We start from the raw sequence: 19,855 nt of genomic DNA, 5'->3' as shown, positions 1-19,855 counted from the left end.
GAGGGGTCTGTGTGGTGACACCAGGGGGCTGGGGGAAAACGAGTGGGGTAAAAATATCTGCCACCTTGCTTCCAACCCGGGAGGGGACAAGATTACAGGTTCCCTGGGCCTGTGAACGCGATCTGTTCAATCTCTCTCTTTTAAGTTAATTTCTAATTACAGTGGACACGATCTGATGTCAGTTTCAGGGGTACAACACCCTGATCAGCCGTGTGGGGCCTTCAAACCCACCTGGTTGCAAGTGAACACACCCGAGCCAAGAACGGCTGGGGCGAGAGGGAGAGGGAAAACGTAGATGAAATGAGCTGAAAGCAGCAGCAGAGTGGGCAAGTGAGCCTCAATTTCTGGGAAGTTCAGCCCCTGTCCTGACTCACTTAGAACCCACAGGCCGCTCAGGATGGCAGGGCCTGGGCCTGCACCTGACAGGTTTCTGTTTATGAGACCTGTTCCCTACTGATCCTGCACAATTCGCAGACCCCTGGCCCTGGCTGGCAGCTCTCACCCTTACCCAGAAGGGATCCCACAAAGAGCCACTGGTGCTAACACACCTGCCTGCTGCCGCTCTCCAAATGAGTAAGGACAACACTTCTGGTGACACTGGCTCAACCGACTACCTTCCCGAGGGTGTGACGGCCAAGCCGACACTGCATTGCCACTGACCCCCGGCTCTGAGCTTCTCAAACTCTCTGCCATCATCAGGCCACGGGCAGGGCTTGTGCAATGCCTGAGTGAGGATGCTCGTCTGTGCATTCTGAAGGCGGGGCTTGTCCAGCCCACAGCCCCGGTGTCCGCAGCCCGGGCAGGATGGGAAGTGCTGGGCCAGCTCAGCACACTTTATTGCGCAGCCAAAGGCACGGGACCAAAAAGGCCCCCAGCTGTCAATGCAGACTGGAGCAGGCAGCAAAGAGGGAGTGAGCGGCTGGGGGACCAGGCAGGGGGACAGTGACGCAGGAGAGGAAACTGACACTGGCCCTAGGCTGACGTCTCCCCGAGGCAGACAGCCTGCCTCAGACATGCCACCCACAGAAAGGGCGGGCTGGCCATGGCTATTACCAGCAGTGGATGCAGAGGCCTCAGCTAGCCAGTCCACAGAAACTGCCTGTGGTTTTTCAATGTTCGATATAATTTTATTAATTTGGTCCAAAGAGATAGGCAACGTTAGATTTTAAGAAGGTGCTAAATCCTTGTAAAAAATCCTTTGTTTTTCCTAAATGGAGTTTGTAAAATGCTCTCAGAGGGAGTATGGTCCTCATTGTTCCAGTGCAGCAAGAGGCCTGCACCCCACCACAGGGCACCTGCACCCCACTACAGAGCATCTCGTGTCCCCACACCCATCTGCACCCCACGACAAGACACCTCGCATCCCCACACATGCCCTGACACAAGCAGCTCCATGAGAGAAGGAGAGCCGTGGGATCTGAGCTCTGGCAGCACTTGGGGTCTTTCTCAATAACAAAGGATCTGTCCTCTCTAAAACCCCAAACCTCTCGCTAATTGTTGAACATCTCTCCTGAATTTTGTGTTTCCCAACATACATAGTCTCCCAGCACGAATGACCTCTTGCTGATGCCTAGGGACGAGAGGGCTGCCTGGTCACACCGCTGACCTCACGCTGGCCATTCCAACCCCTTCACTACCCTGTGATAGGACGATTATCATCCCACTTCTCAAATGGGGGTGCTGAGGACAGAGGTGAAACGGCCTGCCCACAGTGACATGGCCTGAGAGAGGCTCACTCAGAGGTCCCAGCCCAATCTGAGGACGTGCCCAATCTGACAGTCTTACTGCCTTCTTTTCTGACGCTAGACTATCAGCCGACCGTCTGTGTGGGTCTGGAGCAGGCATCTGCTTTTTTTTAAATTGGGGAATATTGGGGAACAGTGTGTCTCTCCAGGGCCCATCAGCTCCAAGTCGTTGTCCTTCAATCTAGTTATGGAGGGTGCAGCTCAGCTCCAAGTCCAGTCGCTGTTTTCAATCTTTAGTTGCAGGGGGCGCAGCCCACCATCCCATGCGGGAATCGAATGGGCAACCTTGTTGCTGAGAGCTCGCGCTCTAACCGACTGAGCCATGCGGCCGCCCCTGGAACAGACATCTAATGAGCTCAAAATGCCAGGAGGTGGGAGAAGCAGCCCCTTGTCTTACACAAAGCAATGGATGCTGGGCGGCTGGATAAGAATCTCTGGTGGCAGGTGACAGGGTTAATAGTGACCAAGTCGCACAAACAGGCAACGCTTTGACAGCTCTTCAGTGGCTCAGAGGGGTCTTTGCTGACCTCTGGGCTCTCAGCCGAGTTCTGAGAGGCGAGGTCGCCAACTAGCTGACTCTCAAAGCACCAAGCGTTTACTGCGGGGCTATGGCAGAGTCCTGGGGAGCACAGGCCACCCCCTCCACACATACAAGCTTGGGGACACAGGGACAGCTAGTAAGAACCACATGGAACACAACGAGTCCCTGAGAGTGGGCGGTGTGCCTCCTGTGCTCCGTCAGCTTCAGGAAGCACTTTGTGTGTGGTCTAGGAGCCACTGGGGTCCGCAGACCCTTTCAGGGGGTCCACAACATCAAAACAACTTTTATATTTATACTAAGCCTTACATGCCTCTGTGAAGCTCATCCTTCCAAAAGTGAATGAGAGAGTTTTCCAGAAGCAGCGGGACATATGATCTCAGCACTCTGACAGACAACAGGACTTGTGTTTCAACAAGTTCTCAGCTATACCTTCTAATACAGTGAATGTTGATGTTATAACCCACATGATCCAAAGTTCTTTGGGGCCTTCGATCATTTTGAAGAAGGTAAAGAAGAGTATTACACAAATCGTTCTGGGGGCTCCGTGGAGGGTGGGTTTGCGGGGACGCGTCCTGAGGCTATGAGGACCAACGACACTGGTGTGGTCCTTCAGACACGTGCTACCTGCAGTGACATGGGTGGTCTGGGTGGGGAGGAGGCGCCAACAACCAACCACACATCGGGGGTACAATCAGCAGGACTTGATGACAGTGGGCTTCGGTGGCGACCACGTGTCCACCTGGGTGACCAGGCAGATGGCTTTGCCACCAAGGACACGCAGGCTGAGGAGCAGTGTGAGGAAGGAGGTGCAGCTGGGCTCTGGGCCCTTTAACTCCTCGAGTCCAAGCACTGGGGCGCTTGTCACATGCTGCCTGGGGCCCCATCCCCGACACCCAGTGGGAAGGCTGCGTCTTCTGATTAAAGATGACACTGGTAGTGCATGCTGAGCCTGTGTCACAGCAGCAACAGAAGGTCAGGGAGGCACCAAGAGGAGCGGGAAACAGGAACCTCTTACGGGGGTGACAGCCCTTTCATGACGGGACTCAGCTCGGAGCACAGGTACGGCTATGCGAAAGCTGCTGTCACTGTCAGCCGTGACATGAGAGGGAACGACACTGAGCCATGGGACATGGTGTGGAGGGAAGGGAAGGCCAGGCGGGGGACGTGGCAGCACCTACCGCCTTTTAAGTCAGCGGACGCCCCCACGTACTGGAAGTTGTCCATGTTGATGACATCGATGATGGGCGACACGACGCGAGTCCTGTCCTGCAACAAATAACAAAGGACGCGAGTAGGTACCAGCAACACACGGACCCGGCCACAGGAGAGGGCGTTCGTGCTGGCCGCTGCGGGGAGCCGGTGCCCGTGTCCCAGTCCCCGTGTCCCGGGCCTGCCCAGCCAGGCGTCTGCTCTGTGCCACCACAGACGGGGCCCATTCTGCACTGAGGGACAGCGGTGGCGGCTGGGCAGGGGACAGTCTAGGCTCAGCTCATTCGGCTGAAGCCCTGGATGACACCAGCGTGTTCCCAGGGTCCTTTTCTGTTTTCCCAAACGTCTAAACTTCCAACCATGGAGCCATTGTCATTCTGACAGAATCTGAGCTCAGTGATCTGTGAGCCACAAGGAAGCTCGGGGGTGGACTTGTGGCTAAGACGCCCAAACAGCCAAGGTGGGAGCACGTTTCTACGGGCACACGAGGGGCTGTGATGTGCAGAGTGCCAGTGCAATTACAGCAGGAGGTACAACAAACCGACTAGAGAATTCCAGATTCTCAGTCTGTCTACACTGCGTCTACAAACAAAAACCTTCTCCAGAAGCTGCGGCATCTCTCCATGCTGCACCGCCACTGTTCCGGCAGGAGAGGCTGGGACACAAGGCCTTTCCACCTCCTGCCCTCCTCAGTCATGTGGTTGGTGCTGGTGAGAGGCACTGCCCAGCCGGTGTTAACAAAGGAGTGCCTGCCCGAGCCATTTGAAGAACCCATGGGAGCCAAAGGAAAGATGTCGAAAGCCAGTCAGACACCGAACTGGCACAACTCAGAACATAATACACCAGAGAAACACACCGCGAGAGTATGAAACTCTAACCACACCCAGCTGAGGGGTACGGGACGAAAGCCCATGGCAGCGCTAAAGCAAGGGGACAAGGCCCCTGGCCGGCCCCTGTGCCTGCGGGTGGGAGCACAGCACACGGGGGCTGTACTTGTACTTGTAAGTCTGCTTCGTTTATTCCTACTTCTTCTGACTGGACTACAATTAGTGAGAATCAATACTCTCAACTCTTTCCACCCTTAATTTAGGAAAGAAGGGGTCCTTGAGATGTAAGTACAGAAGCCAGCAGCCTTCGCACACACTAATATCTTGGCTGCAGCTTTTGTGTTGTCCCTGCATTCCGGGAGGCAGTGGTGGAGGGAGGGGTTGGCAGGGGCAGCCAAACGGGCTCTTTTCGGAGTGAGCTGTGTGCGTGTGCAAAGAGGCTCGGCCAGGGTAGTAGTGACACCTGCCTTGCAATCCTGGCCCTGCCACCCGCATGCTTTTCGATAAGTTATTAAAGTTCCCTGAACCAGTTTTCTCACCTGTCAAATGGGGTAATACCTGGGTTAAAGGTAATATACAAAATGTCTAGCATGTGGTTAGAATTCGGTAAACGGTGGTGAATATGATTATCAAAATACCAGTAGCCCGTGGTTATTTCATATCCCAGACTTAAGGCCCGTCAGCTAGCCTGGCTGTGCTGTACAAGCACGCCTTGCTCATTTTATGTTTCTCCAATACTTTAGGTTTGCTTTATCACCCCAAGGAAACGCTTTCTCAGTCGGGAGGAAAGAAAGTCAATAAAACAAGCAGAAGGCAAGAGAAATGATAAAAGGGCAGATGTAATACCAGTGATGATGCTTCTAGAAGACAAAGGTGCACAAAATGGGCCTGTGGCCCCCTGGACGGCCTCCACGGTTGCTGTGTGGTTGCAGCGCCCCTCCCCCACGAACCTGCAAGCCGCTCTCACAGCCCAGTGGGATCCCCAGGGGCTCCCACAGCGACAACAGCAAGCACTCAGCTACCACGAGCACCCTGCCCTCCTGACTCGGGGAGCTGGTTGCAGAGCTGCAGGGAAGGCGGAGCCGACGCCCATCTCCACCTAAGAAGAGGGTCTACACCCAGCAGGTTTGCACTGGCCTTTGCTGGCCCTGCCTCCTACTTGTCAAGTGAGGTTCTTCCCGATTGACAGACTCCTGCCACGAGAACAAATGTTCCCGAGGCACGTTTCCCCCTTTGCAGCATCAGGGAAAAGCACCGTGAGCCCGCCTCACCTCGGCCACCCTCTGCAGCAGGGGCTCCAGCCAGTGCTCGTTGCACTCACAGTGGCTGTCCAGGAACGTCAGCACCTTGGCCTGGGCCGCGTCGGCCCCCCGCACCCGCGAGCGCATCAGGCCTGTGAAGGAGGGAGAACGAAGGGTGTGACACAGCACGCCCACCACCGTGCCAGCACCCCGCTTGGCTCTGCTGCCCTCTGGCTGGGCAGAGCTCACCGCAGCTTGTGTGGACAGGTCAACACTGCTCTCGGCCACCAAGACCGAGTCCTGTTGGGACTTTTTTTTTTAAGTCACTTGGATGACTAGGAAGACACCTGTCTTAGAACTGCTGCCTTCTGACAAAGGGATTTACATAAGAAGTCTCCTTTACCAAGTAACTGAGGTGTGGAACTTTCAAAGCTATTTTCCTCTGGCACGGAAACAGTTTTCTAATTAACTGGGCTAAAGACTGTGTCACCAGACACTTTAAGTGCTAATGGTGCTGATTTCAATGGTGATAATTTAATGGTAACAGTGTTGTAAATATCTTTGTATTCTAAGACTTATCACAAGTCGTGTAACATAAATGACAAATCCCAACATTGTAACTTTTACACAAAATTAGTTACACTACTAATCAAAGCACACAATGTATATACTCGTGATCTGTTACTAACATACATTTTGATTATCACACCAAGTCTTTTCATAAATAGCACATTTATCCCTAGATAATGAGGTCATAAATGGCTTTGCTATGTATGTGGGGCTTTAAACACGAAAGTAATATGACTATTCACAGCCAGTGAGGATAAGTGTCTTAAGTTCCTTTCTACAGAGTAGTCGAAATGGGGTTGCAGTGATTCTTATAGAGCTGTATGCTAGAGTAGGGGGAAAAGGCAGAAGATTTCTAGTTCTGGAATTGCAAACTCTCACTCAGATAACAATGAGAAACTCTGAGCAAAACAAAAAAAGCAATACTGAAAAGGGCTAAAGACAAGCCAGAAGCAGGCAGAAACTAGAGGGGATTCAACCCTTACAAGAAGAATATCACACAGAGTGAAGTCTGTGTTTATACGGCGTTCCCCTGAAGTTGCTCTCCAACCCACTGCAACACAGCCTTTCTGGCTGAGATGTCAGAGGACCGTGTTCTGGACTTCCAGGCTGGTGGGAAACTGAAGGATGAGATCCTGGAAAGGGGTAAGCCCCAAATCTAATGGCAACCTCCCTTCAAATCTGTGGCTAACTCCTGAACATGCAGGCACAGGGGAGACCCAAGGAGTCTGAAAAGAAATAATTAAGAAAGCAGAAAGAACTGGGATTCCAGCTGGTATCCACCACAGGGACATAAAGTTTGGAACTTCAATCCCACCAAGTTAGAAGGGCTTGGTAAAAACCTCAGTTCTACATAAACTCCAGGAGAAACACATCTAGGAAAACAGACTATCTCAGGAATAAGGGATTTACCCAAGATATATGCATCCTAGAAAAGTACAAAGACAAGCCTACACAAGTTCAAGGTCATCAGCCAATAATTTAACTGTCCAATACAACAAAGATCAACACTCTCTAAAGAAAAACAAACAAATAGAATCTAGTTACTATAACATATAATTTACAATGTCCATTATAAAATAAAAAATTTCTAGGCCTGAGTAAAAATAGGAAAATGTTACCCATACCCAGAAGAAAAAAGTCAACAGAAACTCACACTGAGAGGACCCAGATATTGGAATTAACAGGTGAAAAGTGTAAAGCATCTATTATACTAACTATGTCCAAGAACTCAAAGAAAATGATGGTTGTAATAAGTGAGCAGATGGGGAATCTCAGCAGAGAAATAAAAACCATAAGAGTCAAATGGATATTCCAGAACTGAAAATTGCTGTTTCTGAAATGAAAAATTCACAGACTGGGTTTAACAGCAGAATGGGGATGGCAGAAGGACCAGTGAACTTGAAGATGGAGCAATTAAAACTGATCTATCTGGTGAACAGAGAGAAAAAATATTGAGGGACAAAGAGAGAGAGGAAGAGGGAGAGGGAGAGAGAGAGAGAGAGAGAGAAGTCTAAGTGACCTGTGAGATAATATCAAGTGGTTACACTTCTTACAGCTGGAGTCCAAGAATGAGGCAGAAAAAAATACATGAAGAAATAAAAGGCTAATTAGTTCCCCAAATTTGGGGAAAAACATCAGTTCACATATTCAACAGGATCAGCAAAGCTGAAGCAGGATAAATACAAAGAAAACTGAATCCAGGCACGTCATAGTTAAACTCCTAAACACCAAAGATGAAGAGATAATCTGGGAAGCAGCCGGAAGAATCACCAATGATGTGCAAGGGACAATACATTCTGAACAGAAAACAGAGGCCAGAAGACACTGGAACGACATTTTTAAAGCGCTGAAGGAAAAACTGTCAACTCAGAATTCTGTGCAGAGAAAATATTTTCAATAATGGACAAAGAAAGATTGTTCAGGTAAACAAAAGCTGAGAGGTTTTATTGCCTACAAGAAAAAGGAAGTTCTAGAGGAAGTTCTTTCGTCTGAAGGGAAATGTCAGATGGAAATCTGAAACTATACAAAGGAAAGAAGATTCTGGAAATGAAAAATATGAGGATACATTTAACAGTCCACATACATATTCTCTTGATTTCTTTAAAAGATAACTGGTTATTTAAAGCAAACATTTTAACACATCTTTGTGAGGTTTAAAATACATGTAGAAGAAAAACTTATGATAACATTACATAGAACAGGGAATAGAGGTGGAAATAAACTGTCACAAAGTTCTTACATGTTACCGTGTTTCCCCAAAAATAAAACCTTACTGGAAAAGAAGCCCTAGCTTATCCCCTGAACATAAGCCCTAATGCATCTTTTGGAGCAAACCTTAATATAAGACCTGGTCTTGTTTTCAGGGAAGCGCGGCAGGCAAAGTGGTGCGACACTGACTCTAAGTTGACGGCTACATGTTAAAGACGTATGTTGTTGTCCTCAAAGCAGCCACCAAAAAAGTACACACAGCTACAAGAAGTCAAATGGAATAGTAAAAAAGATCATTTCAAACTGTATTAATGACATTACAAAGCTATAGTGATCGAAACAGTATGGTATTGGCATAAAAACAGACATATACATCAATGGGACAGAATAGAGAGCCCAGAAATAAACCCGTGCACACAAGGCCCATTAATCTACAACAAAGAAGCCAAAACTATACAATGGGGAAGGACAGTCTCCTCAGTGAACGCTGTTGTGGAAACTGGACAGACACGTGCAAAAGAATGAAACTGGACCCTATCTCGCACTGCACACAAAAATTACGTCAAAATAGATTAAAGACTTTAATGTAAGACCTGAAACTATAAAACTCCTAGAAGAAAATATAGGGGGTAAGTGCCTTGACATCAATTTTGGCAATGATTTTTTTGTATTTGACACCAAAAGCACAGACAACAAAAACAAAAATAAACAAATGTGATATCAAACTAAAAAGCTCCTGCAAAGAAAAAAACATTCACAAAATGAAAAGGCAAACTATGGAATGGGAGAAAATACTTGCAAATCATATATCTGATAAGGGGTTAATATCTAAAATATATAAAGAACTTATATAATTCAATAGCAAACAAAAACAAAAACAAAAATCCCACCAGCAATCCAAGTAAAAGAAGGGCAGAGACACTGAGTAGATACTTTTCCAAAAGCTATAACATATGGCCAATAGGTACATGAAAAGATGCTCAACCTCACTAGTCATCTAGGAAATTCAAATCAAAACTACAACCAGGTATCACCTCACCTGTCAAATGGCTGCCATAAAAAAGACAAAAGGTAAGTGCTGGCGAGGATGTGGAGAAAAGGGAACCCTTGTGCACTGTTGGTGGGATTGCAAATTGGTGCAGCTGCTGTGGAAAACAGTATGGAGGTTCCTCAAAAAATTAAAAATGATCCAAGAGTTCCACTTCTGGGTATTTATCCAAAAGAAACAAAATCACTAACTCAAAGAGATATCTGCACCCCATGTTCACTGCAGCATTACTTACAATAGCCAAGACACGAAAGGCACCTAAGTGTCTGATAGAGGATAGGATAATGTCTCTCTCTCTCTCTCTCTCTCTTTCACACACACACACACACACACACACACACACACACACACGCACAGGAATATTCAGCCATAAAAAATGAGAAATCCTGCCATCTGCACCAACATTAATGGACCTAGAGGGTATTATGTAAGTGAAATAAGTCAGACAGAGAAAGACAAATACTATATGAGCTCACTTATATGTGGAATCTAAAAACTCTGAATTCATAGACTCAGAACAGATTGGTGGTTGCCAGAGGCAGGGTGTGTGGGGTGGGGGAAACAGGTGAAGAGGGTCAAAGGGTACAAATTACCAGTTATAAGTCCTGGGGATGTAATGTACAGCATGGTGACTATAATTAACATACTGTATTGCATAATTGCTAAGTTGCTAAGAGATAAATCTTAAAAGTTCTCATCACAAGAAAAAAATAGTAACTGTGTGTGGTGATGGATGTCACTGAAACTTACTGTGACCATTTCACAATCTATACATATTTCTAATCACTGTTTTGTACATCTTGAACAAATATTGTTATATATCAATTATGTCTCAATAAAACTGGAACAACTAAATCAATCCAAAAGAAGGCAAGACAGTAGGAATAAGAAAAATGCAGAGGACTCAGATTTTGAACATGGTTTTGGCCCCATCGCTGTCATTAAACAGCTAAATGACCTTGAGAAAGCTACTTAATGTCTTTGGGTTTAATATTTCCATCTGTAACACAAGAAGAAGGATTAGGTTTTCAACTTTCAGAGCACATCAAAATCATCTAAGTAGCTTAAAAAATGCTGATGCCCAGTCCTCACCCCTAGAAATCCAGACATTTTTCTTTAATTGTGGGTAGGGTCAAGCCAGGGTCATCTTTTAGTTCCCCACTGGTTCTAATAAATTGTCAGATTGAGAACTGCTGGCAGTGACGGCCGAGCACTAACACGGAACCCAAGGCCGCTCTCTGTCAACCTGGTCTTTATGCGACTGTTTTCTCTGTCTCCTAGTGCAGATGTTTAAATATATGGGGTAAGTACACACACCCATACACATACGTGCATACACACAGATATACACACACGCACACAACACATACATACCCATACACAACATAACTTACAGCAAATGGAAAGTCTATGTTTAGATACCTTTTTTTTTAATTTGTAAGCAGTTTAAAAGCACTCTCTAAGGCCTGGAAAGTGGAAAATATTCTTTTGTCCTCCTTTTCTTTTTCCCTGTGCCAGCAAATACTTTGGGTTCAAATTCAAAAGCCATCATGTAGTTTGTTTAGGGGCAAATGCAATGCAAGATTTTGGTTTGCTCTCAAGATTTGGGTGGACTTGTAGCTTGGAAGACGAGTGTGAACCCAGCAAACAGCTCGCTGAGGGGCAAGGCCGGTCCCACGGTTTGTGTATCTGGACCATCTGGTGGACGGCCTGTAGCTGGTTAAATACGGTGCTCATGACATCGCTCTAACCACTTTCCTGGCTGATTACCTTCTTGCTAAGAAAAAGCGTAATCCTTACTCCAGCTGGACTGCACAGAGAACCGGGAGGAAGAGTACACACGGATCAAAGACGACAGCCACCAGCCCGGGATCAACAGCAAAAAGCAAAAATGGCCCTGCTTTCCAGATCGGCAGACAGGTTTTTCAGACCCTGGAGGAGCGCAGGGTCCAGCCACCACGCTCTCTGAGAACACGGACACACCGGGTGCTCATCACATGATGACTGGAGCTTCCTTTCCAGGCACTTGAAAGCAACACCTCCCCCTTTGGAGTCTCTCTTATAACTGCCAACAAAGTAGACTCGATGAGCCCAGCTCAGCAAAGACAAGACTGACAGCAGGTGTGAGGCTGGCATTTGCAAAACCCAAGAAGCATGGACCACAGGCTCGCTCCCTGCTTTGGACGGGCTGCCTCGGCTGGACACTCCCTGTCATTTATCAGATGCCTGGAGGACGGAGTCATTAAGCATTGAGATCATTGTTGAATTTTCCTTTTGCTTCTAAATTCTAGTGCTCAAGGGAATGAACAGACTTCTTAGGTTGTGAAGGAAAGAAAAGCTAAGTTTCTAAATACGGAAATGAAAATGTCTCTTGCTCTCTTGCCCTAGTATACAAACAATGTCAATTAGTGAAGCTTTGAGTGTCTTTCCTACGTTTGCTGAGAGAGGTTCCCTAGAGGCTGTGACAGAGGGAGACAGATGGCAAGTCTACACGGTTAACTGTTCTTCCAATGGAAACCTTTCTTTCCGTAATTGCCAGGCTCAGGACAAGTCAGAATTCAATGGTCTTACTGTGGAATTATGAGGAGCCTTACCTTCTCGCCGATCGTTTCTGAGGACTCGTACTTTCTCGATTTTCCCCAAGAGAGCCCCATCCTCAGCTAGGAAAAGAAAAGAAGCAGAACACTTTGAGCCTCAAGCTTGTCAAGGGCTCCGCGTTCGAAAAGCGACTCTTGACCATCTACAGCCGGTGACATCCTCGGGCATCACAGAGGTGCCTCCTTTCTGCAGCCCTGATTTCTGGTCTTTTCAGGAAACTCGTGATCAGCACCCCCCAGCACAGGAAGCCGGCACCGAGAGGGGCAAACCCGGGGTGTGTGGGGCCTCAGTACTTACGGTCATTGCTGTAGTCATCCACCAAGATGATTTCTTTTATCAGGTGGGGTGGACTTTTCTTCAGCACACTGAGAAAAGACAGAAAGATAAAGGGTGTAGGCCTTTTATGGGCATCACTTGGGGTGAGAATTCTCATATTTTGGCCCCAATCCTCGGCTGGAGGAGCCATCGGCCTCTCCTTGAACTGCACATCAGGTGACCCCCGACCTGGCTGTGTGGGGACATGGTCTCGTGCAGCATCACTCCCAGGTGGGCAGTGGGTGGCATCCCCTGGACTCACCTGACCACTGTCCTGAGCAAGGCCGACCTGGCTTCATTGTGAAACGTGATCACCACACTGGTGGCCGGCAGGTCCACCCGCCACTGCTTCCGCTGACACCTGAGGAAGAGAAAGAACATGCTCTGAACAACGGACCAGCCCAGCCTCAGCCAGGCCCCCGCAGCTGAGCCGCCAGGATGGACATTCTAGGGTGAATCTGTTGTCCATATAAGGTTCTGGCCTGTTCTGAGATAAAGTGACCATGGGGCAGAAGAGAGCAGAAAAACACAACCACAGTCAGGGTTTTGAAAGTTGAACGATTTCAGCGAAAAGTAACATATTGAGAACATCTTTCTAACATGTTGAGAAAAGTATGTTTTGAAACCATGAGACCCATATACTGTCACACGCAGACACACCTCGAGACGTGATTTCCTGGCGGTTCACAGTAGTTCTGTCGCTGCTCTCTCCTCACTTCCCACTCTGCCTACAGCAAGCATGAGGAGCTCCTGTTCCTCCTCACAAAACTGTATTTACAACCTGGCAGGACCCTGGACTGCTCACCCTGGCCCTGGACAGCAGGGTACACAGCCTTCACCCACCAGGCCGGCTCCCAACAATGCAGGTGACAGGGTGCAAGCCGGTGCGTGTGAGGACGGACAGACGGGAACCTCAGCCCGGCAGCTCTGCTGAGAGAAGCCTGGAATGTCTTGGAATAAAGCCATTCAGGGAGCAGGCCTGCAAGCTACGGGTCAGTCACAACAAGGCACTTCTCACAGACACAGTAAGGCCTGGTCCCTACAGACAGAAAACTGGCAGCGCGCGGAACGACCAGTGAAGACCACGACTCTGACACCGCTAGGCTGGAGACGCTGAAGCATCCTCCACCAGACAGAAATGGCCAGTAAAGGGAGGACCAGGCTAGCAGAACCCACGAAGGACCCTTGAGGGCAGGTTCCATTGACCTGAACATGCCAGCAGAGAGGTGACATTCCAGAAGATCCTGAGAGAACACTGCAGCCGGCGAGGATCCTGGAAGCAGTCCCAGCGTGGTTTGAGGGCAGAGTCACCAATCTGGTGACACTACTGACGCCAGCTCAGAAAAGAGGCTGGGACAGATGCTAGAGCATCTTTGTCCCCAGGAAACAGACACACCCGAGGTGGAGAGGGGGGAAATGTCTTGCTGTGAGCCTGCAGTAGGGCAGGAATCTGTCACTCAGCCCCACAATGGATCCCTCCATGCTGGCACGCGTGAGCTGTGAGCATGCCCTCAGCTCACACGGTTACACACACTGCTGCTGGGACCCAAGACGCCGAAACCGTCCGTGGGGCCAGTGCATTACAAAAACCTGCTCCTCAGTCCCGTGCAGTTCAACACAGCTGTGGGCAACCTGCTCCCAGAATTAAAGGAGTCTCTTGAATGGGAAGTCAGTGGGGCGAGGACACGGGGGTTTTACAAGCCATGATGCTCAGCCACGGCCCAAGCATTCTAGCAGTCCAGGACTGAAGTGGAAGCTGGAGCTGGGACCAGTGAGTCCACACACGCACGTGTAAGGGAACCGGTCAGCGGACTCTCACCCTCCCTCCTGACCGGGAAAACTACTTCAGAGAAGCAAATTCTGAAAATGAGCAAGAAAATTGCTGCAATTAAAAAGCAATTAGGTCAGAATCACAAAATGGGCTTCTTATGGACAGCTTGATTTTAATCAATCACGAGGAAACTGTGTAACATACAGTTGCTGCTTGGGGGAAAACGGTTTCTGGAAGTAATATCGTTCCTCATTAGAGCTCCCAGCAGCTGAGTCTTTAAGGACAAGCAGACTGACTGACAGGCTAGTTTTATTTTTCCAATTTCGAGAATTAGCTGGTTGTTCAATGAAGGGTAAGACTCTGCCCAAGTCAGCTGTAAACAAACTACGGAAGGCTGCCGTCACTGCCCAGCACTGCGGCGTGGCACGAAAAGAGGCCGTGTCCTCTGCAGGGAGGTCCCATGAGCACAGAGGGGACGCTGGGCCCAGCACTGCCTCCACGGCTCTGAGCACCGGCCTGTGTAGCTCCGTGAGAATTAAAAAAGGAGAATGAAGCGTTTTCCACTCTCAAATCATAGCTTAACAGATCCAATCCCACCCTGCTTGCTCTTGCTTTCCTCTGCATGAAGCCTTGTCTTCACTGGCCTTGGGAACCCTCTCAGCGCTCTGCAGACATTTCTCACGACGCACAGGGACGCTGCTCTCATATTTTACTAAAATTTCTTGACATACATATTCAGAAGGCGCCAGGCTTTGCTAGGAGTCTGCAGAAACGTAAGAGGTGCCCTATTTTAAATGAAAACTAAGGAGCATGTTGCACGCAGTGACGTAGCACGTCCTCACGGGGACCAAGGAAAGGGGCATTGTAGAATTTCTTTAAAAAGAAACAGAATAAATGTTGGTGTAAAGAGCTGCAGGGCTGCCATGCGGCCTTGACTGCTTGCTGCACAGCTGATGAAAGTCGTTCGATATGGAGACACTGGGGCCTGCGGGCCATTCATACTCAGCCTTCCTTTGGGAATAGGGAGAAAGTGTCATTTATTGGAAGTCAGCAGCAGGGAGAGTCAGCAGAAGTTTGTTCTCCCTCCCAGGTGATGCTGAAGCCAAGGTCAAGGTCACTCGGTCTCCGAGGCCTGGGTGCTGCAGTGGTCATTCTGGGACCTCAAAAACTGGACACAAACATTTTTCTAAAAAATCCTTAATTTAGGTTTAAATTTCTCTGAGGCCACAAGGATATCAATATGCGAACTCTTGACTGGATGGAAAAACTGGCTGATTTCAGCAGCAACGTACCCCTCACCTCTCAGGGTAAGGGCGACTGTCTCTGAGGCACCTGCCTTTGATGCAGATGTCACACTTCAGGTGACCAAGACACTGAGGAAAGCAGCAAGTACACGTCTTCAGACTGGGAGGCTCGGGACTCTGTGTGATAACACAGAGGGCTACTCATGGTAAGCAGAGTAACACAGAAGTGTGTCTTTGCCTGTGGAAACCCTGGTTACTAACCGTGTCATCGGAGGATCTTACACCACAGATGAGAATCTGTGAAAATGGCCCTTACAGTCCTGCATGGTTATTGGGGACATCAAATAAAAATGTATGAAAAAGGACTCTGAAGACTGGGAAGGTCCCTGAAATTCTAAGGCAGGTTTATGATACACATTTGGCAGCTGTGTGCTACCAGGGACTGTCATCATGGAAGATAGACTGAAACTTTCTCTAGTCACCTGAAAATGGGGCCAAAAAGATGGGCCCGAGACACGCATGTGAAAGCACACAAAGGTCTGAATAGAGAACTGCAGGGTCACTTAGAGGACAAAGAATTCCTAGTCCTGCAAGAAGATGCCAGGTGGTGGAAAGGCAGGGGAGATGGAGCAGCACACATCAGTGAAAGAGAGTTCCAGAACCTCATGAGGCCAGCGGAGGGGGGCGGGGCCAAGAGCTAGTTCCCACTGGCTGTGAGGTGGCCATGGTGACCAAACGGAGCGTAGGGGAATGCAGAAACACGGGGCAAACACTGCTCCACCTCCATGAAATGCCCATTTAACTTAGATTTTAAAGGAAAATACTATGCAACTCGATTGATAATAATTAAGCATCATGTTAACACAAAATAGGTTTCTATCACGGAAGAGATGGGAAATACACACATTTTACAAGACTGAAAAAGCAAGGTTAAAACATTGCTGAGCCTGCGTTGGCACGTCCAGGGTCCTGGCTTCCAGAGGCGTCCCTAGAGAGGGACGTGAGGCCCCTGCTACCCTAAGCATTCAACGTCCAACCAACCCATGTTCTCATTATGATTTGGTGTCCCATGTAGGAGGAAACCTGCTGGCAGTGGGGACACCGAATGTCCGCCTTCACAGCAGGGACCTCTTCCTGCGTGTCTGCAAGCAGGCCTCCAGCCATGTCTTGGCTTCCCGTGGAACGATTCAAGGGAAAACAGTACCAGAGTCACGCAAAGCAACGGTATTTCAAGGCTGGGGTTGCTGTCCTATGGATTTCTCTTTACACATGATTAAAAATCTGGATTCATGCAATCTGCAAATTTAGTTTGAGCCTGCCCCTGACAGACAAATCTAGCTTTGATTTGCTGACAATAAAACAAAGCAAAGCAGAAAAAATAAAAAACAACCCAAATAAAACAAGCAGGAAAAAAAAAAAGAAAGACTGGGTTTGCAAAGGTAAGGGTCAAGTCTCGGACCAGGATACACTCACCATGGTAACAAGACCCCGTGGACTCCTGGGGAGAGAGGCAGTGGGCCTGCTTTTCCAAGGCAAGCTCACCACCACCGACATTACTGAGTGTATATGTGTGTGAAATACAGTGGTACCTCCGTTTTCTAACGTAATCCGTTCCGGAAGACCGTTCCAGTTCTGAAACATTCGAAAACCACAGCACTGTTTCCCCATAGAAAGTAATGCAAAATGGATTAATCCATTCCAGACCCTTAAAGTCAACCTCTAAAACTGCAAATTTAACATGAATTTTAACTATCTAATGATACCATAGATCCATAAAATTTATGGCATTTATAAACCTAAATGTTTGTCAACGGGGACGTTCGAAAACCGAGGTACCACTGTATTTCAAACATAAAATCTACAGAACACACCAGCGTCCATGCACCGGGACCCACTCAACCTTATCAAATCTTAATAGTTTGCAACGACGGCATTCGATTCACTTTTTAAAAGTGAAATCAAGCACGACAGGTGAAAGGTACAGTCCCTCTCACAGCCCTACACCCCAACCCCCATCTTCACCAGGCGTAGCCACTACCCTCAATGTGGGACTTCGTTATTGGCTGCATTTGCTCCCGAGTACCTTCCAGTTCTCTGGCTAGAGTGGGCGGGGCCTCTTTCCACCGCACTTATAACAGGCCGGTTCCTGGGGCTGGTTTTTTTGTATGTGGATCCTCTACCCTCACTGAGCTCTTTTCTTAGTCCTGATAGTTGATAGGTTCTCTTGGATCTTCCACCCATCCCTTCATTTACATTTTTGCTTTTCTTTCCATTTCTTACACATTTTATGGTTCATGTCTTAACAAGGCACTGGTTGTGGCCTGAAGTACAATGTGCAATAAAAAAGGAGGCAGAGAGCATCCCTGCCTTGGTCCCACCTAAAGTGAACACAATTCGATTTTCATCATTAAGCATAATGTTTGCTATGGATGTTGTATCGATACCTTTCATCAAGTTAAGGAAATTCCCCCACAAGGGCTGAATTTCACCGATAGTTTTCCCTGGCACCTATTGGGGTGATCATATAACTTCTCTCCTTCAATCCACTGAGTAGGTACGTTGTAGTAATACATTTTCTGTTGTTCATTCTTGTATTCCTAAAATAAACTCTATTTGGCTATGACTTTTTTTTTTTTTTAAAGTAGAGCTGTATTAGATTTGCTAGTACAGTAGTACTTCAGATTTCGAATATAATCTGTTCTGGAAGACCGCTTGAGTTCTGAAACGTTCGAAAACCGAGGTGCGGTTCCCCATAGAAAGTAGTATAAAATGGATTAATCCATTCCAGACCTTTAAAATCAACCTCTAAAACTGCAAATTTAGCATGAATTTTACTATCTAATGATACCATAGATCCATAAAATTTACGGCGTTCGTAAACCGAAATGTTCGTCAACGGAGATGTTCGAAAACCGAGGTGCTACTGTATTTGACTTTTTTTTTTTTTTTGGATTCTGTACCCATCACTGTGGTCGACTGGCCTGTAATGTCTGCTGTTACGTCTCTTCTCCCTGGTGCACACTGCGCGCTCTTACACTCACAAAGCAGCAGGGCTGCTCTCCTGTTCTCTGTTCTCTAAAGTAGTCTGTGTGTTACGCAAACCACTTGAACCTTGTGAACTTTGGGAGGGCAAACTTTGTATTGTTAACGAGTTCTTTCATTCTTCTACTTATATTTTCCATTTCTTGAGTGATTCTGGTAATTACCATGTTCCTAGAAAATTATCCATTCCAAGTTTTCAAATTTATTTGCATTAAAGTGTACTTACAATTTCCTTACGATCTTTACAAACTCTACTTTATCTATAGTATGTCTTTTTTATTCCTCATATAATTTAATCATATTTCTATACTTTTATTATTCAGTATTCTTGGAGATTTCGAAGATCGAGCCTTATATAATCCTCTCGTTTCTTGTTTTTGTAGTTCATTCATTATTTTCTTTTCCTTCCTTCTACTTTTGAGGTTTACCCTGCTATTTGTTTTTCACCTTGAGTCACAGAGCCAGCCTGGGCTCACCCTGTGGCACAAACAAGAAGCTTTAAATCCAATCAAATGTACACATGGAGAACAAAGGCAGTACTGAGGAGGGTGGGGTGACGTGGGAGACGTGCCCAGAGGTATGATCCTTAGCTCCTAACTCCGAGTGACGTGGCACGCCCCGTCCTGTGCCAAAGTACACACCGAGGGCGGGGCCGGGAGGCGTAGCGGAGGGAGCCCTGGGGCCGCTCTGACCTCAGGGTCTCCAGCAGACTCAGCACCTGAAAGTGTACCAGTGTCCGCGTGCACCTGTAGGCCAGGTGAGACTAATCAAGAGAACCTGTGTGGGTGTCAAGCTCAGACTGGCAAAACCGGAAACTTTAAAACCTATAAGAATCAATGAAAATAGTTTCTGTCCATCCCCAGCTCCCTCGCCCCCTGCTGATATACGGAGACGTGTGTGAGCGCACGTGTGTGTGCGCGTGTGTGTGTGTGTAGGGGGTGTTAGCACAGGGACACTGGAACAGGCTCTGAACAGCTGATGAGCCTAACAAGGCCTTGAATGCACGATTTCCACTTCAAAGGAAAAAAAGGGTGAGTCTGTCCTTTGAGTGATTTTGTCCTGGCAGCCCAACACAGCTGTCCCCATCGAAGCTAAACTTCCCACATAAGCTTTGCAGTAGGTTACCTGCCAGGCTGGAGCCAGCATGGGCTGGGCACACACTGGGCACAACTCCTCACCTGGGACTCCAGTGTGCTCTGGGGCAGGGCCACTGCCCAGGCATGGACTCACCACAAGGCTCGGACACTTAGTGGGAGCCACACTCACCCAAGGGCATGTTAAAATGCAGATGCCGGGGCCCTGCTCCCTAAGTAGGTCTGGGCGGTGCCTGGGAATCTGAATTTGAGAAGCTCCCACCCCTCCAGGCGGTGCTGCTGCAGATTGTTCTTAGGCCTCATTTTAAGAAACACTTGCAGACGACCATGTGACATCACTGACAATGTTCCTCTGCAATGGAGCCGGAATTACTCATCTAAGGAGCTTTGAAATGACACGGA

General features: G+C 47.9%; 1 protein-coding gene across 2 annotated transcripts in view; it reads right to left on the bottom strand.

The window, feature by feature from the left end:
• Positions 1-19,855, bottom strand: part of GALNT2 (polypeptide N-acetylgalactosaminyltransferase 2) — a 169,248-nt gene that overhangs the window by 24,806 nt on the left and 124,587 nt on the right. For both annotated transcript variants that reach the window (XM_074316435.1, XM_074316434.1), the window contains 5 exons: positions 12,565-12,663; positions 12,285-12,352; positions 11,984-12,049; positions 5,594-5,715; positions 3,465-3,552 (listed from right to left, as the gene is read on the bottom strand). In XM_074316435.1, coding sequence (XP_074172536.1) covers positions 3,465-3,552; positions 5,594-5,715; positions 11,984-12,049; positions 12,285-12,352; positions 12,565-12,663 — 443 coding nt within the window. The remainder of the gene's footprint in view (positions 1-3,464; positions 3,553-5,593; positions 5,716-11,983; positions 12,050-12,284; positions 12,353-12,564; positions 12,664-19,855) is intronic.

Source organism: Rhinolophus sinicus, linkage group LG12 (assembly GCF_036562045.2).
Source record: "Rhinolophus sinicus isolate RSC01 linkage group LG12, ASM3656204v1, whole genome shotgun sequence".
Lineage (NCBI taxonomy): Eukaryota > Metazoa > Chordata > Mammalia > Chiroptera > Rhinolophidae > Rhinolophus > Rhinolophus sinicus.
The sequence above is the reverse complement of the archived record's forward strand: the minus strand, read 5'-3'. Positions and strand labels throughout refer to the sequence as shown.